The sequence below is a fragment of the Camelus bactrianus genome, chromosome 1 (assembly GCF_048773025.1).
Source record: "Camelus bactrianus isolate YW-2024 breed Bactrian camel chromosome 1, ASM4877302v1, whole genome shotgun sequence".
NCBI lineage: Eukaryota > Metazoa > Chordata > Mammalia > Artiodactyla > Camelidae > Camelus > Camelus bactrianus.
In genome coordinates, this window is record NC_133539.1 from 72015259 (window position 1) to 72041074 (window position 25816).

The 25816-nt window shown below is 41.3% G+C and overlaps 2 protein-coding genes across 18 annotated transcripts in view; one reads left to right on the forward strand and one right to left on the reverse strand.

Annotated features, from left to right (window-relative positions):
- The window catches only part of MCF2L2 (MCF.2 cell line derived transforming sequence-like 2), a 207885-nt gene that overhangs the window by 125819 nt on the left and 56250 nt on the right, over positions 1–25816 (forward strand). The gene's annotated exons all lie outside the window — the stretch shown is intronic.
- On the reverse strand, positions 2100–19309 carry B3GNT5 (UDP-GlcNAc:betaGal beta-1,3-N-acetylglucosaminyltransferase 5). Of its 6 annotated transcripts, none has more exons than XM_010947848.3 (4): positions 19172–19309; positions 15105–15210; positions 12595–12676; positions 2100–6003 (listed from the first exon to the last, which is right to left on the reverse strand). In XM_010947848.3, the coding sequence occupies exon 4, from the start codon at positions 5689–5691 to the stop codon at positions 4546–4548; it is 1146 nt and encodes a 381-aa protein (XP_010946150.2). In that variant the 5' UTR covers positions 5692–6003; positions 12595–12676; positions 15105–15210; positions 19172–19309; the 3' UTR covers positions 2100–4545. The 6 variants fall into 6 exon arrangements, with proteins under 6 accessions (XP_010946150.2, XP_010946151.2, XP_045367262.2 ...); XM_010947849.3 differs by lacking the exon at positions 19172–19309 and adding an exon at positions 18340–18737; XM_045511306.2 differs by lacking the exon at positions 19172–19309 and adding an exon at positions 18075–18238.

A 25816-nucleotide genomic window follows, 5' to 3' on the forward strand; every position in this document is an offset into this window, starting at 1 on the left:
TTAGCTCTTAACAGGACTCAAAAAAAAAAAAAAAAAAAAAAAAAGCCTGTAGAATGAATGAACAAACATCTTTAGGAACGTGCCCCTTGATTAAAGCCAATATTAGTTTAACTAGACTACTTTCTATTCTTTTACTTTAAGGTGTACTCAAGCAAACATGTGGGCTCTTACTGGTTAAAATGTATCTTTGAGTTATAGTAAAGGGCCCAATTCAGCATATATGAAAGTGTTTAGTTGGGTTTGTCTGAAAAACACTAATTGGCCACGTATTCTGTTGTTTTCATTAAGTGATAGTGTATCTTTGGGGACTTTTCTATTACTACAACCATGCCTACTTTTATTATTGTAATTTTGTAAGTCTTATAATGAGTCCCTTAAATTGATGAATTATTGCATTAATTTATAGTAAGTGATTAAATCATACTTCTAATGAAAAATACAATGGGAAAAAGTTACAGCATGTAATGAAATGAAAATACCTATGATTCTTGCAAAAGAGCTTTGAGAAAAGGCAAAATTAACTAGTGAATTAAGAAGATAGGAGAATCTATAAGACTACTGTTTCTGTTCTACCACCAGCTTTGAGTAAATACTGTAAGGTCACCCATCTTTGCTGCAACAGTTTAATCTATATTTCCTTATTCATTTTTGATTTTATAGATTTGAGTTTTTATGTATAACTAATACAAATTTGTTGGGCTAGAGTTGATAGGTACAATATGCTTGGCATATAGTCAGCATTCAGATCTTGTTGAATAAATTATAAACTTTTAAGTAGTACAGGTAAAATGTTATGCCAGATGGTGTCCATTAAGGGTCCTGCATAATTACTCTCTTTTCATATTTGGATGGCTTGCCAGAGCAAGACTTTATTGTATTTGAAACAAAAATGTTTTTCAGCACTATGTGATAGCATTGTGCGTAGTCCCTACCTTCAGAACTTATATATCAGCTAAAAAAAAACACATGAAATAATTACCAGCTAGCACAATAATATATGGGGAGGGGAGGAGATTCTTAATGGAGGAGCAGAGTTAGAGTTGGATGTCCGAGATCAAAAGGTACAGAAGAAACAGTGTTCCTGGCAAGAGGAACCAGTTTGTGCCAGGTATGGTCATGAATGACATTTGTGATGGATAATAGCAGCCATGGGGAAAATCAACCTACAAGAAATGAAAGAGGGAAACAAGATTACTTAAGGCCTCGAAAACCAGATAGAAGAGATTAGATTTGTTGTTTGGAGGCAGTAAAGAGTCTTTGAGATCTCGAGCAAAGCAATATCATAATGAAACTGCGATCGAGGCTTGTCTGCCTGCAGAATGCAGTGATTGCAGGGAACACAGAGTCAAGGAGACACCTAACATTTCTCTCATTACTACAGCAGAATGAATAACCCTGTGTAGCAAGAATTCTCTGCTCTGATTCTCCCTGCAGCCTTGGTATTCAATTAAAGCCCAAATATAGGTCAACTTAATTCTTCTGAGTAATCATCTCAATCTCAACTACAAACACCCCAGCTATGCCTCACAAGTAAAAAGTTCTGCTAATTCAGATGCTTCCAAGTTTAAAAAAAATACATAGATTGAATCACACAACCTACTATGCTAAAAATTGAGCAGGAATCAGGTGAAAAGCAGATGAGCACATACTAGGCACAGATATACTGAAACACCACAAGCTGCAAAGCAGGCCTAAGAACATTCCCAACATTAAGAGACTAGACTAAATTTGAATCAACTTTTGGACAGCGAGTGATATCAAATAAAAGGAAAATATGGCATTTCAAATGGTGTGTTAAGGCACTTTGGCTATAGGTTCTTACTTCAATCTTTTCCTGGACAATCTATTGGGAGGGAAGAATTCCCCCACGTAGACATTCTGGCATAAATCATTCAACAAACCAAGGAGGCATTTTAGGTGGCTCCTAAATGCAGAGGATACACTAATTCTCTATCCTGAGCACCATGGCAAATCTGAACAGGAAATAGGATTAAGAGTGTGTATTACAGGCCTCTTTGACATTAAACAGAACAAGTTGATTGTATAAACAAATGATGTTCACACAGGAGTTTAAAAACCTTCGTGAAAATACACAGCTGTTGACAATTTTCAAGTTGTTTATTGGAAATCATAAATTTATTTTTTAAAAACCCACTAATTATTTTGCTATACAACAGCAAAACTGAAATAATATAAATATTCAACATTTTGGTATAAAATTAATAATATGGAAAAAAGATGCAAACCAATCAAGAGGTAAAAAGTTTTTAGCAATAACACTGTGTACAACCATCAAGTGACCGTCCAGGCTGATAGTGTATTTTCCCTTTGTTGACAATATTTAAAAGACAGCCTTGCATTGGAGCACCAAAAAGTTTTTTCCTTCCTTTTTAAAAGGTTGGAATCCTTTATTTACAATTATTCTTCTCAGTACTTTAAGTCTGATGAAGGAAGCATCTAGCAATTTCCTTCTTATTAAAAAAGGAAGTGCCTTCATATTTCCTTTAAATGTAAATGTTTCATTCTATTTTAAGCAAAATGAACACAACTGAGGTGAGCACTTTCACAAATAAATAATTGTTTCGCCAAAGTATTGCTGTAAACAAGATCGTTTTGATAGCCGGAAAGAGACACTGGTGTTTTCAACCAATGGAAAATTTAAACAGTTACAAGTATAGATACACAGGGCATATATACGGCCAAAAGGCAAATGATTATTAAAACACCAATGAATAAAAATTAATTACAAACCTACTTTGTCAAAATATGCTTTTTGTTCTCTACAGTTTTTAAAATTGGTCAGAAAATTTGAACTGTAATGATCTAAAAACCCTGAACCTACTCTGAAAGTAACTACAAACTAGAATGTTTGACACCTTAGTTTTGACATTAGTTAAAAATTCTAAATTATCTAAGCAATCAATGTAAACAAGCTTCAGTTTTCAAAATAGAAAAAAATTAACAAAAAACTTCTGTAAACATTAAAAAGCTACCTGCAAAAAATTATATATATCATCATCCAGTTGTGTATACTGAGAATTCTTTTTTATTCATTTAGTGTGTTTCAGACATCATCTTACCAAGTGAGACATCTTAGTTTTCCCTAACAGGCGCCTCTGCATACAAAGGTTTTATAATCCGTTCAACTGCTTTTGCTGAAGTCATAATTTTGACCTTCATATAACCTCTCTAACAATACACTTCACCTAGTTCTTTCTGTAGTGAGGGGAGGTTGTTTGCATCATGGTCACATTTTTATTCTGCTTTGTAAAATAAATATAACTTGCTCTATTGGATCTTAGTCACATCTCTTTGATTACAAGGAACGTGCAGCTTTGCAAATATTTTTAAGCCTCTATCTGGTAACTTTTCTATCACTTTCATTCTGCTTCAAGTTTGAAATATTTATAAGTTGAGGATCACCTCTGATAGTCATTTTTATGAAAGAACAGATTTTTTTTTAGACACTAGTTTTGATTTGATGTTTAATACTCTCAATTTTAAAGTCTCAACTTAGAACAAAGTACTGTAGTTTATGAGACTTTATTGCAGAGGGGTGTGCTAATTTTAGTAATCAATACAATAATTTAGACATTAAAAATTTTATTTTATAAATTATGAAGAAAAGAGGCTTTTAATCTTCTGTCTTTCCTTTTGAATTCTTCATTATTTTACTCCTCTATGCAAACTACATTTAAATAGCTGCCTTAAAAACAGACTGATATTGATTATTTAAAAACCAGTTGAAAAACTCATGAAATTAAAATTAGCTTATATGAATTAACAGGAATTTCTCCCTAGAGAAGGACCCTTTGGATAATAAACTGCCCGTGTTTTGTGTCATTTTCTAATAATTAAAAGCCCATAATAAAGTACCAGTTAGGGTAGAGTTAATGACTTTTCAAATTTCACATTAAACTTTGGAAAAAAAATATATATTTTAAATGACTCCAACACAGTCTAGGTAAAATAGCTACATGGCTGGACAACGGGTGATATGGTGGTTTATCAAGAAATTGAGTACATTTTCCTAAATCTCCTTTGAAGAAAGGGAGACTTTCTTTTATCAGATTCATGTACTGTCTTCTATGCCAATCTTCCCCTGCCCCCATCAACTCCATCAAGTGCTCTTTACTAAAAATAAACTTGTATACCTGGTCAAATAATATATTCATTTCTTTGAGATGTTATACTATCCATTTACTTGGCATTTTTCCAAAAACAGTTATTCTGACACGAAGGCACCTAAATAATTTCTCTACACCTCACATATACTTATGGGTCAGAGAACTTTAAATTCCCTTTAGTTTTGTTTTCATAAACCTTGTCTAAATGTAAGTTCCTTGAAATGAATTTAGGCAATGAAGTAGATAAGTTATGTTGAAGGGCATCTAGAAGAACCAAAGAAACATTCTGATAGACTGGGCTTTCAAAATATTTCTTTGTTTTTTGTATTCATTTCACTTATGGTACAGACAAACATTTAAAGGTTTTTCATCCAGGACTGGCTCAGTGACAGTGAAAACATACAACATTCAAGTACTATTAGGCAAAGGCAGCCCTACAAGGATACGTATCCATATAGGACAATTTGCAAAGGAGAACTATCTTAATTATTCTGCAGTATATTTGCCCCCAAAAACCTTTTGAAACTGTTTTTACTTTCGGGTCTGTGGCATCCTTCCAAAGGTCCTGAAGGTCTTCTACATGCCCGTGAGAGGTCATCATTTTATCGTAAATGCAGGGATGATAAGGAGTTTTACCTTCCCCAGAGAAAAACACATGGTGTTGTGGTACTAGCCCTATTTTATTGGCACAGAGGCCCATGAACACATCGTCTATGTAAAGACTGGAGTTAAGTGTCTGTGATGCTTCATAGACTTTGGCGGCTACATCACCAGAGATCACATAGGCAGCTCCAGCGGTATAGTCAGGGTAAGCTGGCCACTGGTACATTTCATAGGAGACATAGTACTTGCTGCTTTTGTCTCTAACAGGAGGGGCGCCACGATGAACACGACCAATCCAGAGGTCTTGAACACCAATTTGTTCTAAACTTTGAAGGTATTCAATAAGATTTGGCATGTGAATAAATATGTCATCATCAGCAGTCATAAGGAATTTGGCATGTGGACAAAAGCTATTTGCCCAACTGAACTGCAGAAGGAATTTAAGAGTAAGATTATAGAATGAATCAGCAAAGTCTTGCTGAATTATATCATTGTACATCTGGTCTTCCCAAACCAGTCTTCTCTGCAGTCTTTCTCTTGTCTGTGGGTTAGAAGGTGTTCCTAAGGCAAACAGAGTTTTGATGTTGGCATTCAGTCGAGACCGAACGTACTTCTCGTTTCCCCACGTTTCCCTAATGGCAGAACGTCGATGGTAGTTTTCAGGAGCAGTCTTTATTAACAGTAAGAGCAGGATATCTTGTGCTTGACACTTTTCCTTGTGGTTAATCAAGTATTGGTACCGAGGAACCCCTTCCCCACTGCGCTTAAGAGACAGGGTATCATTCACAAATTCATAGCTATTTTTGAGGTATCTGTAAGAGTAGGACTTCATATGGCTCACGATGTTATTATTGATGGGTCCCCAAAAGAACATGAGGCTTAGTACAAAACAAGTGGCAAATAACTGAATAAACTGCCATTTTTTTACTCTCCTGCCACTAACAAACATTCTGATGTCCATTCAGGTCTGTTTTTATTTAGAGTCAGTTTTAAATGGCCACCTGCTTCTTCAAGACCATAGAGCTTTGTCTTCTATAGAACAGACGTCCATGTTGGTCATTACTAATGTAAAAGGAGCTTCTTATTTTACAGAATATTTCCTTTTAATACCATTTTTTCAGAGATGGCGAAAGGCTGGAACACACAGGAGCGTGAGGACGCTAGCACATCAGAACGCTCCTACTCTGACATCTTTCATTTAGTTCGGGAATTGGCCTCCTGCCGCTATTCCGTGTGCTCCTTTTTGTGAAAGTTAAGTGCAACCTATTAGACCCTGGAAGAGAAAAGATGACAAGTGAACAGGTTATTGAGTTATCAGAAAGACACAAACTATGCTTAATTCCTTCCGAACTAAATGTAACCTGACTGATCTGGACAACAGGTGACAAGGTAGCTAGTATTTAGTAGAGGTATACAGCTGTTTAATGTTTCAGGGAAGTCCAGGGAAAGGGGGAGAACTATCCTCTACCATCTTGCCATTCAGAATACAAAGACCTTTTTCTCTTCTCAACCTTTAAAAAAAAAAAGGCTTCAAAATGGCTATCATCTTATATACTTAATGTTCAAATATCTCAGATAAGTATATCCATTAATATATTGACTTGGAATATGGTCAGGATGAAAGCAGCTATATAGTTCAAGGCAAAGTACTGACTGTAAAGAAAGTTCATAATAGTAAAAATCCATTAAATTTTGCTACAGACAAGGCAGGAATAGGAGTAAGATTTTTCCCCCCCAAATCAAGGTTCATGTCAAGGAGTTGATGTATGCTTCTCAAAAGCATAGTCCAAACTTTCTCTAACCGAAGTGACTTTTGTGAGCCCCCAATCTGTACAGTCATCTTCTTTCTGTACTTTTCTATTCGGAATCTCAGAAAGTACCCCAAATGTTCTTCAAAACTGGGAAGCCACAGGATTGTAGCCACAGGCACTGTCTTTGTAGTCAGGCAATTTGAACATCAGAGTTGGCTCAGCACTGTATCCTGCATCAAACCCAGAAATCTAAAAAATTCTAATAATACTGCTTAACTAGTAGTTTTCATGCAGGTAAAATGGGAACATACACAGATACACAGAGAGAGGAAGGTAGATGAGTAATAATTTCCTGGCATATAAGGGAAATCAAATATCCATTTCCAACCCATTCTACTGTCTTCTCCCCTAAAACCTGCTGTTTTTATTTTCTCTTTGTGTCTGACTGTACTTCATGTGTCTATGCCGGAGATCTGAAAGTCCTCTTTTCCCTCCACGTCCATATCTAGTTATTTAATCCTGTGAATTGCTTCTTCTAAACCTCTCTTCACCCTTTCATGTCATCATGACTTCTCACCCAGACCAGTGCAGCAGAGCAAATGATCCCTGGCCAACCCATCCTCTACTTCATGGTCAGAGTGACCTTTCTAAAACTCACATGTAAACATGAGACTAACTGAGCTCTTTAAACCCCTCAGATGCTCTCCACCCATTGACAAAACCAAAGTGTTGGCTGAAAGCTCAGACTCACTTGCTACTTCATACACGCCAGCCTTTGCACCAGCACTCCCAGGGCCTGGCACTCCCCTTGCTGGTGTGAAGTCTACTAATGCTGACCAAATTCTATAGGCATCCTCCTCTGGGAAGTCTGAACTGGGCTCCCCCACCCCCTGCTCTTATCTGTATTGCCACAGCACCTTCTTACATCCATCTTCTTGTACTGAGACTTTTTAACTGCCTCCCTGATAACATTGTGAACTCTGACCCGAGGCACAAGGTAGATGCCTTGTCGTAGATCCCCTACCTCCTCAGCATCCATGCCAGCACCTGACACCTAGCAGGGGTTCTCTGAATATCGGTGCAAAGAACCATGCTGGGGGTGGAGCCACCTTTCACTCAAACAGCTGGTCACTTGGGAAGAACTGGGGGTCAGGAAGCCCAGCCAGGTACCACCACCTCAGATGAGGCCCCTGCCACCACTGCTTGCCCCCATGTCCTCCCTTTCCTGCCACCACTAGGAGATAGCACCTCCCTTCGTCGAAGACTCTGTCCCCATCTCTTACCACAAGTAAGACACATCCTTTTGCCTGGAGAAGCAGGCTCTCCTCTCAGGGTTGACAGATCAGTCTCCTGGGCTTTCAGCACACTGACAGGCTCTAGGCTGTCCAGGCTGGCTAAGTAGCCAAATCTACATCACAAGCCCCAGGGAAAGGGCTCTACTTTTGTGCCCAAAGGTCTCATCCTCAAATTCCCCACTCTTTGCCCCAATATAAAGCCAACTGTACCAGCCTAACCTTGGCTGTGGGACGTCCTTCCTGACTTCAGGCCTTTTACATCCAGCTGTACTTCCCATCCCCCACGATTACTCCACATTAGGGTGATAACTGCCAAAGCTAAGCATGTGAAAAGTCCAGCGAAAGCAGATTAGAGCCAGGCGCCACGAGACTTTATCTAGAGATAATTAGCACAGGTAACATCTTATCCCCAAGATTATAGATTTTAAAATGGCTAGCACCACTTAGAAAGCCACAAACAGCATTTTAAAAACAGAAAAGAAAAAGAGAAGAATAGAGGATGGTACAGTGCACTGAAAATAGTAAATTTAACTACCATTTGTGAAACTTTAAGTTTTTACCTTTCGAGTTGTAAAATGCATTTTTATAGTGCTTTATAATCAAGAAAGTAAAGAATACTATTCTAAGGGCTTGATCAATATCAGTAATTTCCCCTGTGGTTTGGCTGGTCATGGTGGACCAAATGCTCCAGAGAAGGGTAAGAGACAGCAGGACACATCCGTTTCTGATGGTGGCATCTGCCTAAACTTTGAAAGTCACTATCACTGGTGGGGGAGGGCACTTCCTCTCAGTCTTAACAGTGCCCAGTTACATAAGGCCTACCTATGAAGGCCGATAGCCTCTTCTGCTCCTCCATGATACGCAGTGAAGGAACCGGACGCTTTATGCAAAATAACAGAATTCTTAATGGCAGATTTTACAACAGCATAGGTATTTAAGAATTCTGGTGCTTACAAAAGTAAGGGTATAATATACTAACTTTTTATGAAAAAAAAGAAAGAAAATTCTCAACTGAAATTAGTCTGCAGTTTCTATTCCAAGAGACTCTGAGAAGGCAACAAAAAAGAAAGTAACCTTTGGAACCACAGGCAAAACTAGCTTCTCGTTTCTGAGCAGCTGCACTCAGTGTGCTCCCACGGCAGCTTGCTTTGCACCTATTCACAGTTGTTTACAAGCATGAGCTTCTTGCTAGACAATCAGCCCACCAGCCCAACTCTGCCGGCACCCACGTGTACGCTGGACTCACAGAGGCCCTAGTCTCTCTCCAATGAATGGGGTCTATTACTCATCCGTGTGGAGCGTTGCTGCTGCTAACAGTGCTGCTACAACCTAGCAGCCAGCCCATGACATTCATTTTATCCCCTCCCCACCCCACTACCTATGTATTTACCCCATTCTCCTATATTTATTCAGTCGTTCCCAAATGACCTCTAAGAGTCACAGCAATTTTCTGAAAAATGACAAAGAACCTGTCACAAAGCCAACAACCCACGCTCTCATTTAGGTTCAGCACAGTGTGTGAAGTTCTACGGTTTCTCCACCTTCAGCAGAGCTTGAATTGTTGAGCCCCCGTTTGTCAGTCGTCACCAGATCTGCCTGTAGTGTTGATGTGATGAGGGGCAGATCTAGGAAAGGTAAACTGCTCATTTATAGTACCCCACTTCTAACAAAAGAACACTCCAACCCCTCCAAAGTGAACTTAGTCACTAGGTGGCCTTTTCCAACCAAAAGCAAAAGCACCTCTACAATCTAATTCATTCGCTACAACTAAACAACATTGCCCCAGCTGTGGCCTTGCTGAGACCAAGCACAGGAAATTGAGGCTCGCCCTTCTGGTTAATGCAGAGTCGTAACGCCTCTCTAAGGCACATCCTCTAGCTTCTGTAGTCAAAGTGCAGGGGTGAGGGCTACAGAGAAGCCCGCAGACCTGCCTGACCTGGAGAGAGAAAATGCTGGGCTTACAGGAAACAAAGCGATTCCAATAATGAATGTGGGCTCAGCAACCACCCAGGACAGAATGCTGTGGGTGCAGCTTCCTTTGTGCCCGCAGTGCGGCTGGGCAACCAATCAACAGGCTGGAACCAAGGCTGCTCGGTTTGGGGCCAGATTTATTATACAACCTCAGGCACCCCTCCCTGCACTCTGCATTGGTGATTTAATCTGCAAATTGGGGGCAAAGATCAAAGTATTGTTACTGAGATGATATAAAAATTACAGATGACTTCAGAGCCTGCTGAAAATAGGAAACAGGAAAGACTACAGGAGAGAACAGGACAAAGAGCTGCTTAGAGGAAAATATGCAAATATTTGGAATAGTACTTGGGCTTGCTCCTATTTGGATTGAGAAGAAGGAACAGATACCCTAATTATTCTCTTTCCTAATAGAAATAGTCAGAAGAATAAGAACAGAAATCGAGTAGGAACATCAGAAAAGGTGGCAGACCCCACCCCAAGTGCTTTTCAGTCTGGGAGCTGTGCCCCTCAGCTACTCAAGAATATTTCTTCCCAAGAGAGCTCTTTAAACTTGTAGGAAAAAAAAATAAGTTAGTGCATCTAGAGGCTACAAGTTTCCCTAAATGACCCCTGATTTTTTTCTACTTCACTTCTGCTGTCAACTCATTTCTTTGTTGAGTCTACTTTTGTGATCCTAAAATATTATGCAAAACCTGCTGTAAATGTTGAAGTTTTAATCAAGATGGTGACATCTGCATTTTAAGTTCAGATTAAATAACCTCAGTGTCCAGTGTTTCAGTTAATCCTACAAGTATGTGAGTATTTGCCTTGGAAATACTTAATGCCAGGCATGGTGGGACTCCTGAAGTTGTATATTCTGGCCTCTAATCTGAAAGCAACTACAGTCTAGTTGAGACAAGACTCATGGTGCCCACATGAAAACAGTTCCCCTGGACAACCACGGGCATGTCACAGTAAGGTACAGACAGTGTGTCAGCACTAATACCAACTCCAAGCACAACAGGAGTGTCCCCAGGAATAGAGATCAGTGACAGCTGGACTAGGAGGGCCTGAGGATGAACAGGATTTAGGTGGCTGCAGGAAGACAAGCAGTCTGTTCCAGGCAAGAAAGGAAAGTATCACAATACGGCAAGTAGTTGAGAAACAGGCAAGCTATTTGAAAGCAGGGAGTTTGGGGCCTACTTTATGGAGAACCTTGAAAATAAGGCAGAGAAGTCAGTGAGTGCCTAGGGCAGCAAGTCACAGAAGTTTCCATTTTTGTCTTTAGTGATAACTCCCCTGTCAATATTTATTAAGCTTTATGCAAAAATCTGGCAATGGTACACAGGATGGATGCAGGATGTCTGGAGATCAGGACACCAGTTGTATCAGGGCCTTGTCCTGAAGCAGGATGAGATACAGAGGGCCTAGTCTGCAGTGGCAGATGTGGTGAAGGCAGAAGGGGAAAAAGAAGATCCTTTCAAGAAAAACAAAACCCCAGCAGTTGGGACAGGGAGTAAAAGGTGTGAAATCTAGTTTCAAGCATTACTGACACATGAGGGAAAACTGGTTTCCTGAGTTAGGAGCTAGGTGGGAAGATGTCTGGTTTTAGGCTTGTGTTGACTGCGTTGTTGGAGAGATGACAGGTGGGGAAGTGCAGTGGGTGAGCTGACACTGAAGGCAGATGGAACTGAAGGTCCAGTGGGCACCCTGAGCAGAGCTGCTGTGAACACTCTGGGTTGGGGGCGGTGGGGGGAGGTGAACAGAGAGGCCTGGAGGAACAGTAAACTCAGGGGAAGGAGAAGAGGGAGGAGGCAAAGAAAAAAGGAATTATCTTAAAGGGATAGTTTATGAGAAAATTAAGATGGGGTAACAAAGGGAGAGGGAGACAGTTGGAAGGCGGGACGGACAAGGCCGTCGTGGAGCTGGAGCAGGAAGACAGATGTGGCGTAAAGAGTGAGGGCTGTGCTGGGAGCACGGGGATCTCAAGGTGGGGGCCAGGTCGAGGGGAAAGGCATCTTCCAGGAGGAGAAGCAACACTAACCCTGGAGCTGAAGGCTGAGTTGTGTTGACTAGAGAAAGCCAGCAGGTTTGAATTCAAAATGCACATATTTTTGTGTCTATCCATATGTTTCTTGACCACTGTTTCTGGCCATTGTTGTAATATATGAACAACTTCTAACCTGAGGGAAACTATATTTCTACATCTTGCTTAGTAGACGTACAACACTCAGAAGTCTCAGGAACCCTTGTTTTATGGTGTGCATGTCATTTTGTTCACGTTCCCTCCCACACACTCAAGACAACTTACATCAAGAAAGTCATTTATGTGGCATCACTTAGAACTGCATTTCCTCTGAAATTTCAAATTCCAGTCCACTCCCTTTTCAATCACAACCTCTAAATATTCATCCAGAATGCTCTGCACACCTGCGACCTGCCCCCTAACACCCCTGTCCACCCAGCAGTGCCCTGACCTTTCCTCTACCCACCTCCCTGTCTCAGATGCAGAATCACCTGGCACCTCTGCCCTCCTCTCCCTGGTTCCCGTCCTTCCACTCCAGCAACCCCAGACTGTGGGTCATTCCCTCCCTCTAGACTCCTACAACACTTCCAGGGCTGTCAGGAAGCCTAGGTCACAGGCAGACAGCATCAGTACACACGGTGATATCCAGCTGTGAGCAGAGTCCTTGGTGCTGAGTGACGGGCCTCCACTCGTCCTGGACCTGCTCCCTCTCCCAGGCTCTTCACCAGCCATGCTAAATCTCCCCCCTGCCCAAGGCCTGTCCTCCTCACTTAGCTGATGACTTCATCTCCTGCCCCACAGAGAAAAGAGAAGACATCACACACATGTCAGCATCTTACCCTGCATGTGCTTCCTCTTCAGGAATTCCCCAGGCTGGCCAACTCTCTCCGCTCCCTCTGTAGACACACTGACCGGCAAGGTCTGGGTGAGGGAGAGGCAAGTGAGGCACTCATTTGGGGCACAATATTCAAAAGTGATGAAAGTATGACTATAAACTAATGATGCCCCTCTAGTAAGTCAAAGATTTTTTTAAAAAGCCTCATTACTTTATACTTTTACATTTAAATTTGCATGACTTAAAGCCCCATGTAAGACACAGTATTTGGTTCCTTTCCAGGCATAACTCAAAGGAAAGATAATATTCTCTCTCCTATCTTTGTGTTGCATTTTGTTCTACATTTCAAGTATTTTTTTTTCCTGGCTTTTTCTGATCATCTATTCTGTATTAACTATAGCTAGGGCCAATACTCAGGACCCAAATTGCTCTGTTAAGAAAAATCAGGTATAAAAAGACCTGAATGTACTGGAAAGGCTATAATTTGATCTGCATAGATTTTTTTCCCTTTTAAATTAGTTGTAGTAAATTGGTGGTGAGAAACACAACTGTTTACTCCTTAGTGCTGATTCCCTTTCTATTTGCTCAAGAAGGAAGGAAGCAACCTGAAATGTGCATTTATAACTTGTATTTTGAGTGTGAAAAATTAGATATTCTCTCAATTTTATTTTATTCTTTAATCAAATTTGAGTGTTTCCAATATAAGACTATAAAAAAGGACAAATTCCACCCAACAGTTGTCATTCATTGTTTTTGTGGCTGTGACTAGCTATGAAACTTTAGCTCAAGCCATGGGCAAAGATTAGAAGCCATTTGAAATTGTTATCCCTCCACAAAGAATACATTAGAGAGATAGTTCTTGATTCAGTGTTAGTCCAGAGACTTTAAATTCCAACTTAGCGAGCATCGATGTGTGACAATGGGAAAAACTGGTTATAAAATATATGGTGTGACACCTATATAAACTAAGTTATATGGTTGTTTCGAAGTTAAAGATGGGTGTTGATTTCTGTTTGCTGGTTATGGGAAAAATAAAGACAAGGAAATACCAAATGAACAAACAAGTAAAGACAAGCCCTTTGTAAAGATAAACACTAAGGAAACAGTGGCACAGGGATTATAGGGTATTATTATATTTCAGAAGAGTTATATTAAAAGTTACTAAAATTTCTCAGTGACCAGTTTGATGATATAGAATGTGAAACCAACAGAAAAGCTGAAATATAAAGAGGGTCTCAGAGAAGTCAAACATTTGCTTTTCTAAGCTTGGCCTTCTGTATTCATTCTTGAGTTACATTTGTTTGGGTTGACAAGGCTGCTTGCTCTTTAAAATACAACTCTTGTCAGTTTTGTTCTTGCCTACTTAAGAAACAAACTTCTCCTTCTGCCCAGTCTTGCAGCAGTTACTAACATGGTGTGTTTCCCGTGCGCCAGGCTCTGTTCTGAGTGCTTTACACGTATAGTGACTCTCTAAGCCTCACAACAACCTCTGAGGGAGAAATGATCTCCCTATTTTGCTGAAGAAGAAACTGAGGCACTGAGATATGGGGTTAACCACATAACCTCCATAATTTCCAGACCCTGTGGCAGCTCAGAAGCAGCTGATTGGTTCCAGGTCCTGTCCCTGAGCTCCTCACCTGCCCTTCCTCCCTGACACTGATACAGCTGCTCTTCCTGGAGCTCCCATCAGGATGGGAGGACAGGGAAGTAGGTGGGGCAGGGCCAAAAGAAGCAACCCAAGAGGGCAAAGGATGTGTTTCACTGTCTGAAGTTTGGAGACATTTATGTTTTCCTATCACCTGCACTTTGCCAGAGCTTGTTCTTGTTTTCTCTGTAACGTACCCTTTTACTAACCTTCTATCTCAAGTTTCCCTCCTTCCTTTCTTTGATCTCAATAGCACTAGACAATGGGTAAAAGTGACTTTGTGAGTCTGTGTCCTTTGGGTATATGAGATCTTTTCCACACAAGGAGGACTGGCGAATTTAAGGGTAGAGATTCAAAGTGACAGAAGAGGGTTAAAAAAAAAAAGTGAGAAGGAGGGGAGAAGAGAGTAAAAAGTATAGGACTCAGAGAGGATGTTTTAAGTAAGTACTTGATGAATAAGTATTGGATGAGATGAAAGGAGAGGAGTCATACACAGCTGAGGTCAAATTATGATATGAAAAACAGTGATTTCAAAATACAGTGACAATATAACCTCATGTAAACCTGTTACATAAGCTGTACACATTAGCCTATTGTCCAGCGTCAGTTCATATGTCCTGTTATCTTTGGAAATTATATCTTTGGAAAAACCATTTGATTGAGGGTTTAGAGTACAAAAAATAAATAATGGTGTGAAACATAAGAGGTATATATAACACATTTCCATCTCAGTTGATCAACATTTATTATAATAAGTTAACTACCATTTAAGCACCTGCCCTGTCCCAGGCATTATGCTGGCCAGCCCTGAAAATAGATAATTAATACCTACATTTAATTAATTCAACAAATATTAATTTATCACATACTGTGTAGTAGGCCACAGGTGAGATGCTGAGAGGGCTTCAGAGATGTTTCCAGTGTAGATCTCCTACCAGAGTAAGAAAATGTTCCAGTGCAGCCTGAAATCTGGACCTGAGAGGGGCAAGAGAGTAGAAAAACCAAGAGTTTTAGAATATGAACAAAAGCAATTTATATTCTGGTGCTTCTATTTACTAGTCACATGAAATTGACTTCGGTCTCTAAACCATGCACCAACAGTGTTTTCTGAGGATCATTTGAGATGATTTATTGACAAAGCGCAGTCCAGATCAGGCGTTGAATATAAGCTAATTTCCTTTCTCGGGAAATTCTTCATGTATCTTTTATCATAATGGTTTAGTTAGTAGATGGCTGATATTCTCTAGAGGTTATTTTCCTTTCCAAATGAAGAGCTATATTCTTAATATTCTTCTCAAAAAATATTTATTAGATATGAGTTTTTTAAAATACTGATCTGATTGCTAAGGGCCATTAACACATCTCAAACACTGTTGAGACTGAGAATAGAGGTATCATCCCTAATTGCCTGAGCATGATCTTCCATTATCCTTGGCAGGAAAGAACAATATGGTTCCCACAAGCACTTAAAAATACATTTCAATAAAGATGACACAGCCAAAAGATTACAAGGCCCTGTAAATTATGGAGAAGGAAACCTGAGTTGAATCAACTTTTTAACTTACTTTGCTAAGAGCACTATCAAAAACTGTCAAAAGAGTTGTAGAAAAGGAATACAAGAGATAGAATATGAAATCTCAGGGGATCTTAAGCTGTGTAATGGTATTCTGAACTTGGAATATAGGGGGCTTATTGCCTGCAGACTTAGTAGAACATTCCTTTCTGGCATCTAGTATTAAAAACTTCACTATGGAAGATAAATCTGAAAAATAAGTTAGTAGTCAAACTCCGCCTTTGAGTTTCCAGCATTAAAATGTATAAAATTTTTGTTTATTCGAAGTTTACATCTCACCTGATGGAATTCCTTATCTTTAAATGTGAATTCATATCTCTTCTATATATATAAACTGTAAGAAAAACATTTTAGATTTACACTGTTCTGGCTAAATCTTTGCTGGCAGAGATTCTATTCTAATCACAGAGCTCTTATAATAATATGCTGTTCCTCAGTTTCTGGAACACAGAATGTTTACATCTCCTCACAAGATTATTCAATAATGGAATAAAATAATGGCTATGGAAATATTCCCAAAAACGTATAATGTGCCATAAAATGCAAAGCTAAGATTTATTCAATTGAGCAAATACAACATTCCAAAAAGACAGGATATATTTTGTTATTCTAGAAGAGATTACTTCCTTCTGAATTTCTCCATGTCCCGTTTCTTTGTACCACATCCTATGTTCTGTGATATAGATACTAGTGCAGTTGGTCCTCAGAAGGAACTCCACCTTGACAATTTGAAAGTCACTGAGTGCAATGATTTTAGCCAAAATGACCCATTTTAAAAGATGACCCATTTCAAAACCCGTGAGTTATTATTCAAGCTGTTCTATATTTGAGAATCAGAAAGTTATTTCCTTTTCCTACAATCTCATTTGAATCAGTCTTTTATAAAAGGGAAATTTGATCTCTATGTTAATGAAATATAGTGTGACATTTTTCCTTTCTAGAGCCTTGCACTTTATTTTGAAAATTCCTCTCCACCTTTTCTGATGGCTTGTGTTGGAGTAAGGGAAGAGGAGGGGAGGGGGATCAAAATATTTATGTGCAATATCATCTATGCCTCCTAATAATGCCTCATTTCTCACTTCCTCAGGAAATAGTCTCTTTGAGCCTCAGCTTGAACCTTCCCTATCATAACATGCATTCCCATCTTCAGGTGTCATGGTGCTGGGAGGGTTGAGATTAGTCAAACTGAGTCACCCTCATCCTCAGAGGGTGCTCAGAAACACTCATGGAGAGTGCCTGTGGGAGAGGAGGTGAGAAAAAGAGACAAGGAGCATGAGAGCGGAGGATCATTTTAAGTATTTAATGAAAACATTTCAAGTATTGAATTTACCTTGCTTTAAAATTAAAAAAAAAAAAAGACTTGACCCCAAAAAGCAGCTACCCCACCCCCGTGACAAGATATAAAATCTACCATTAGTTTCTTTTGAGAAAGTTAAAACCTTAGGTGCTAGTCGCCAATCAAGCCCCCTTTCAGAAAGTTCAGGATGGTATCTTTTCAGTGCCACCACTTAATACAGCTACCTTCCATCATTCTTTTCTGGGTCATTTTCAGCTTCTCACATCCTTCTTCCTTCCCCCATAGGGACCAAGCAAAGTTTCCCAAAATAAAGGCACAGAGGAACAAATCCAGTTCTAATGGATGTACTTTCATCAGAGAATTACCCTAAATATGAGCTCCAAGCCACCACCAGCCACCGAGCGGTTACAGCATTGGTGTCCCTTTAACATGTCCTATAACCTATGAAAACCAACACTGGGAAAGAAAAATATAGAGTGTGTAGTCAGAGTAGGATGAAAAGTTGCTACTTTGGACTCTACGTAAGTGGTGTCTGGGTAAGTAATTGATTATCACTTCAGGATGCAAAATGAAATTCGGCAGCGTCAAAGGAAACTGTGGTTAACAACCTCCCGGCTTAGAAAGAGGTCTCGTTTCCCAGTTTCCCTGCCTGTCCACTTCCTTGTCTCCATTTCCCCAGCCTGCAACTTCCCGAAAGCTTCCCTAGTCTGGCGGTTTCCTACCTTCCAATCCTACGCAGACTTTCTACCCGAATTCACCCCTGCAGCCCACGAGTGGCAGCAAGATTAGGGACCCCAGCCGGAAACCGAGACCCGCAGGGCGCGGCGTTCGCCTCCCGGCTCCCGCGCTCGGGCGGGTCTCGGCATCGCGGCGCGTCGGCCGCTTTGCAGGAGCTCCCTAGGGAAGGACTCCCACCCACCCAGTCCGGGAAACTTCACCCCCACCGGAGCTCCGGGTCCCCTGGCTTACCTGCCGCACCTAGGCGGCGGCCAGCCTGAGGTCACCGTCGCGGGGCTCCCGCCCGCAGTCCGGAGCGAACAAAGGCGCCCGGGAGAGGGAACGCGCCTCCTCCCCGCCGCGCTCTCGGGCGGTGGGCAGCCCTGCCCCGCGGTGGGTAGGGCCACCCCAGCTTTCCGACGCCGGACTGCGCGCGCTCTGGGCCAGAGCAGAGGGCCAGGGCCGGGCCCGGTGTCTGCCCCAGCCGTGCCTCCCCGGCCCCAGCGCGCATTACAACCTGAAGCCCTGGAGCCACTGTGTGAACGTGCGTGCCTTCACCTCCTCGCGACTCTTCCCCTCTCGGCCCTAGAGACCTCGCCTGGTCCAGAGGGAGCAGAAGAGACTCGGAGTCTCCTTTCCGGCAGCCCTGGAGCTGCTCCGGCAAGGAGGCGCGGCGCAGCTGGGCGGCCGGGCCGGGCAGGGGCGGGGCTCCGGAGGCCGAGGGGCCGGGAGCCCTCACTGCGGACAGAGGAGCCCGTCTCCCCGCACAAAGAACGAACCAGACGCGGAGTTGAGATTTATCCCCGCTGAGCGGTTTGGAACTTCCCCCATTTAGTCATCCGGAAGAGAAGACAGCATTTCCACCCACGAGAGGCCTTAGCCCCTGCTAGGATGCGGTGGGCTGCAGCGCATTTTTTAATAGTACGATTGATCACATATGTTAATTCCACATGAAATAACTGGTCTCCATACACTTTTCTTTAAGAAGTAGAATTTGTTGGACGGGTGACCCATTCGTTCAGAACACCCGGCAGTTTACTTATCTACGAGAGGTAAGCTCTGACTGAGTTGCTGTTCTCTGAGCACTTTATTTTCCTTTTCAGAGCAAGAGTTCTGAGGGCAGGCTAGTCTTTTTGAAAGATCTCATGTCACACCACTTATACGCGTCGAACTTCTGGGGGCCTCAGTGACAAAAGAAGGAGGCTCTAATTTACAAAACTAGAGCTTCAAGCGGTGGCGGTTTGTTTTAAGAATGCAATGGGGCAGTGGGGAGAAACGCACCCCGCCCCCTAATGAAGTTTACTTCCAAGCCCAGCTTCATTTCAAAGAGAGCTTAAAGCAAAACTCACCAAGTCTAAGGCCAGTTCCTTAATCTCCCAAATCGCAGGTAGGCTCTCCTCCCAGCATCAGAGCTAAAGTCATTGGTCTCAAGAACAAAACTTGCGCGTTTTAAATCTTGGGCAGGGGCTGGGCAGCCGACGCTCGGCTGGGCTCGCTTCCCCCGCGGGGAGCGGTCTGGAGCGGGCGAATCGCCGCGGACCCAATCAAGGGCTCCGGGCAGAGGGCGGGGGCGCGGCAGCTCCCCCCAACCCCACTCCATGGCGCAGCCTTGCTGCACCTCTTGGCGTCACTGCCAAAGCCCAGCCTGGCCTGCCCCTTTGCCACCAGCCCGGCGTGGTGGTGAAGGTGATGAGTCTCACCCGAGTTTGTTCTTGTCCCTGCTTGGCAACTCCAGGAAGTCCTGCTCCGCACCTCTTCAGTTAATTGAAATCATGTACTCAGATGATAAACTGTGAGCCAGAATCCGCCTGAATGTCCTCTTTGAGCTGTTTTCCCCATTCAAAATACTTAAAACACGTTAACTAAACAAAATCAGAAGAATGTAAATTTCCACTGAGGGGAATAGATTATGAATAAATCCTTTATGGGTTCTGTTTCTTGTTCCCCAAATGTTCTAGCATTCTCTTTATAGAATAAACATTATCATTTAACAGAGGTGATATTTTGAACAATTTTGTAATTGTTTATATTTCAGAACATGACAGAAGACAAAAGATAAACTCATTATTTCAGCAAAATAAAAGCTTTGGGTTTGTTATTATAAAGTGAATAAAACAAGTAATGACTCAAAAGTAGATTACTGAAACTGAAATCAATTTAAAAATTATACATGACACTGTACTTGTTATTTCAAACTAGATTTTTAAGAACTTTGTAATTGCTTTCTTTAAGTTCCTTAGCGTATTTTCAACTATGCAATTATTTTATTTCATTTATTACCATGGGTTAGAGCATGGGTTAGTACTATTAATATTAACTCAGAGACTATAGTGCCACATGCCACATCAGACCACAGACAGAAATATTTGGGCAATGTAATTTGTAAGAGAGTCACTGACAGTGAGCCATAGATATGCTGATTCATTGTTAGTACAGTGCAAATCAACTCCTTTACCGTTGCAAAATAAAATCCTGATGGTAATCCTACATACATTCCCCCCAGGCATCATATGTGTGTATTGTATTTATGTTCAGATGTTCAATGGTCATTATATTCTTTTCAGGTCATTTGAAACTAGGTCCACATAGGCACAGGTGTCAGCACACGTATATTTCACATGCTAGAACTATACCCACAAAAAATACAAACTGACCCAAACATTGATAAATACATATAAAACTCACATATCACATCAGCCTTTATGGAGACACCCAAGATAGATAAATGATTTCAAAAGTTAATCAGGCGATTGGTAAGAGGATGTGGGCCTTCTGGTGGGAGGAGGGGAGAGAGTGTGGATGAAAGACAGGGATGAGTAGAGTGGCCCAGAATGCCTGCCCTGGTGCCCTCACATGCATACACCACACAGGGAAGGCTCCTTTGCCCATCTGAGAGGATTTCCTACAGCAGGCTGGCTCCATGTCCCACCCAAGAGAGAGAGGAAGAGAGTGATAGACTTAATGATATGGAACAAATTGCTCAGTTTCTTTTATTGGGAGAGAGTGTGTGAAAAATTTGAAATTAGTTGGAGATAAAATTAACTGATAGTAGTGAGTCTGATTTGACCATCACAAAGAAGGAGGATGATGTAGCCTTGCCCTCAGTCTCCACAGTAGCTGCTTCTGAACAAAGGCCACTACAATTAGATTTATAAACAACCTTCAATCTCACCATCAGTAACTTGCTTCACAGAGCATTAGAGAACTATGGAAAGTGCTGGAAAAAGAAACCTGTAAAATCAAGATAGTAAACTTGAAAAATGAGAGGAACTGCATGTTAGATTTAGAAGGGACAAGGTAATGGAAAGAAAGAACAGAGAGAGAAGCAGATGTAGGAGAGAAGATCAGAGAGTAGGGCAGTAGAACATGTACCATTAGTTGTGGGGAAGGAAGACTGAAACTTGAGTACAAGAGAACCTGGGAAAGGGTGGGAGCAAAAGAGACCCAAAGAAGAGGCAAGTGTTACCGAGATCATGAAAGGAGAAACAAGTATGGTAATGGAGTGCTCAAATGCCTAACAGCATATCAACATAGTGCCAGGCTCGACTTGTTTAGCTTAATCTGCTCTTTCTGTAGAAGGTGGGAGACGACCTCAAAGACCTGTACAGACCCTGTTCCATGAATTCAGACACACCCCAGGCTGTGTGTTCTGAAACCAGTGAGTATTCATGCAAGGCCTGAGCTGTTAGAGAAATGGGGTGGAATCCCAACCTAGCTTCCCGCTGGCCATGGGATCTGGGTGAGTGACCCAACTTCTCTGCACCCCTGGATGATTCCTGCCTGGAAGGGTGCCTTGAGGACTGACTACAGAAGCAATAATATGTGTGAAGTGGTGAGCTTGGTATTGGGCCATCTTCATGGTCTGGGTGGACAGCTGTCATCCTCATCCCACCACGGGCTGTAGAAAGCACCTCTCACTGGGTAAGCTAGTCTTCATGCTCTAACCCATCATCATCGCTAAAAAAGGGCCCGCTGTGTTTCACGTCTTGAGATACATTTTCTGTTAATACAACATTGGCAATTAAAACAATGCAGCATCTTCTTGGCTGCCTCCTCCTCTTTTACTGCCCACCAGCCCCTCCTACCCTCACATATATCCTTCTGGGGGTTCTCTTCTTCACCAGACTTGCTCCTTGGTGATCTCATCTGTTGCCTTTAATCTCTGACTTATATTTCTAGTCTAGATTCTGAGCTCCAAACTTGAATATCTTCACTTAAATGTGTCACATCAGCCTTAGGCTTAACAGGTCAAAAATAGAATATTCAAATCCATGCTTGAGTTGAATGGCTGGGACTTGAATGCCCCCAAGGGCCAGAATCCTCCTTCTTCTCACCAGTGGATCCAGCCCTGGGTATTTGTTACATATCAATAACAGTCAGTGACATTTTGTGGCTGAATAAATTATCTATGCATCTATTTTCCCTTCTCTTGTGAGAGTCCTCAGACCTCTTGAGGGTGGAGACCACATCCTGCTCATCTCCAGTTCCCTTGAAGAACCTCCCACAATGCCTTGCACGGACTGAATATGTATTAACCTCTAGTTGAATTGAATTTTTGCTGAATGCTTCCCACATTCGTTAAATGTTCAAACTTTCAGTCCAAAGAGTCTCATCGCAGTACAATGGCCCCAATGTACTTCTCCCTTGATGCCAACAAGGCCCAAAAACTGACACTGGAAGCACACTAGCCCCTTTCCTACAGTTCTTGCTTTTGCTTCTGTGGTTTGGCACCATTCAGCAGCCTCCCTCAATTCTGGGACCTTGGCAGTTAGATGAAACCATACTACGTACACCCAGAACTGGAAGATGAAGGGAACAGAAAGCACAAAAGAGGCACTCACCTGCAGGCCATTCTAAGAACCCATTTTGTTCCTTTCTCTTCTCCTCTACATGGGGAAGGGGCCTCCTTAACTGATAATCTCTTTCCACATCAGTACATAAGGGCTTCTCTTATGTGCCCCTCTTACCCTCAGGAGAGGCTCCACAGGGACAGGGACAATCTTGGAGAGTCAGGTCCTGCTTGCTGGGATCCTTCTTGATGCAGTAGATCTTTGCTGTGGCTCAGGTGGGCCTCACTCAGGGAAGGGAGCTGTGGGGAGAGAATAAGGGGGTGGGAATGAGGCTAGCACAGGTTTTCCCTCCATGTTGCAAATGTTTAGGCAGCCCCTGTGACAGTGACCTGGTACCAATTCCCTGCCCAATGGATCCCTCAGCATTTCTTCTCCCCACTCCACCTGCAGATCATGCATTCACTTCACACTCCCAGGGTCATACAGGGTTCTGTACAGGTTCTGAGGGGCTGCCTCTAACTCCACCTTTTTCCCTCCCAACCAGGAGGGCATATCCAAATTGAGTGAATGAGTAATACTTGTGTCAGGACAAACTGGAATGCTGCCTGATTAAAACTTACATTTTAAAAGACAGCACCAGCCTGTCCACAGCTATCTAAGCGGAGCAAAACTATTTGGATCCTATGATGTGGTGGTACAGAGGAAAAGAAGAAAATTACAGTCCATGGAGATGTTCAGAAAGTAGTTATTGACCATAATATGGTGGCCACATGCCTAGCCTAGATGCAGTCATTTGTGTAAGAAATTTTACACTTAAGTTTGATTGTGTTGGTGTTTAAGGGACAACTAGAATATAATTCTCTATTACCCTTTTCTTAATAGTTAATAAATATTAAGCACTCATTGCCTGCGTTATGGAGCATACATCGTTCAAATCCCACTCAAACCAATTCTGAAAGCCAGTTATAGACTTCCCTGACATTTATATTGAGTATTGAATTATAGAGTTAGAAATAGTTTTGCTATACTGAGATTTTTCTTATAACAGCACTTCTCGGAAGCCAATTCTAAAGTCCTTGATAAATCATGTGATCGCGGAACAATATACATTTCAGGAATCAGTCTTGGTTGGTCTGATGATCTAAGGTCATTAAACCCAATATTAACACCAGTTTGGTCCTGCAGATAGATACAGGGCTAAGGAATCCTAGGAAGAGAGAGCAATCTCTCTAAGAGATATGTTTCTAGGATAATAAGCAAACAAATAAACCCTCTTGGGAGTAAAAGAATTAATAGAATAATAGGATATCTGCTGGGTAGGTAAAGATACAAATAGTGTCTTTGCAAAAAACATACAAAGGGCAAAGAATGCAGTGTGTTTCAATGTTTTTTGATCTTTAACTATTTTATACATTTTTTTTTATCTTTGGAAACTTCCTTTTTGCAATAGATTTCCCTTTGCATAAAGCAGAGGCATATTAACTGTTTCACAATTTCTTTACTGAAGATGATCAAATTACTTGGATATTCCTGTTGGGGTTAGTACCAGTACTACCTTTTGCATGAACTGAGGTACTAATGGTTTTCCTATGAACAGTATTCCAGGAATCTCCTTGATACTAGAAATCTCTCCCACGATGTCTTGTTATGTTTGTATTGCACACATGCTGATGGATTATGGCTCTGAGATTTGAGCCAGACTCCTTGACTCCTAGGCATAAATGGATGATTGCCTGAGCCATCTGTGTCCTTACTGTGCAGGCCCTGTACCTTGTGGAGCTGTGCTGCAGAGTCAGAATATTGGGTTCTGTTTCAGTGGACTGACATTCACCCTTGGCACATTGGTCCCCCTGTCTGGTTTTAGAGCTAGAAGACCTGGGCCTGCCTCTTACTGGCAGTGTTTAGCCAACAGTTTCACCTCAATCAAGTCACTTAATGCTCTGAGTCCCTATTTCCTCTTCCGTGAAACAAGATTAACAATTAGTGCCTACTCTTGCTTACAGAATTGGTGTCTGTTCCTTAAAGCTGCCATTCATCCATTCAATAAACACTTACTGAGATTTTACCTAGTTGTAAGGCATGGGGACAAGGGGTGGATGACAGGACATCTGCCCTGAAGGAGCTCTTTGTCAGATGTTGGATGGATCAAGGAAGATGATATGCACATTTTTAAAAATTACTTTTCTTCACATCATTAGGTTAGCTATTATTTTCAAAATGGAAAATAATAAGTGTTGGTGTGGAGAAAGTAAAGCCCTGGTGCATTGCTGGTGGGAATGTGAAATGGTACACAATATGGTGGTTCCTCAAAAAATTTTAAAGAATTGCTGTATAATTTAGCAATTCAACTTCTGTGTATATACTCAAAGGAAATGAAAGCAATGGTGCAACAGAGATTTTTACATCAGTGTTACCACAGCATTATTCAAAATAGCCAAAAGGTTGAAACAACCCAAGTGTCCATCTACAAATGAATGGATAAACCAAATGTGTTCTTACTGCAAACAATGGAAGATGTTTAGCCCTAAACAGGAATGACATTCTGACACATGCTACATCATGGATGAACTTTTGAAAATTTTATGTTAAGTGAAACAAGCCAGACACAAAAGGACAGATATTATATGATTTCACTTATACGTGGTACCTAGTATAGGCATATTCATAGAGAGAAAGTGGAATGGAGGTTACTGGAGACTGGGAGAGAGGAACGGCGAATTAGTGTTTAATGAGTACAGTTTCACTTTGGGTTGGTGGAAAAGTTCTGATGTTGGTTGCACAACATTGTGAGTGTATTTAATGCCACTGAATTGTACACTTAAAACTTGTTCAAATGGTAAATTTTATGTTATGTATATTTTACCACAATCAAAAAAACTTTATAATCCCTAAAATGCTATATAATTGCAGGATTGTTACCTTGAATTAGAATTAATGAGATTATGTTTATAATCCATCCCTCTTCTAAAAAATGCAGGTTGCATGAAATTACTTTGTCATTATTTATTATATGATATTGAAGAGTGAGCAACCATCCAGATAAACTTTAGTAAAGTTTATTTATGCCCCATCCTCCTCCAAAATGAATTTGAGGTGGTTTACCCTAAATATGTCGGAGTAATGAGACCAAATCCAACTAACATCAGACAAAATATAGAAACTGAGAACATTTATAGTTCTGGGAATTTATTACACAATTATAGA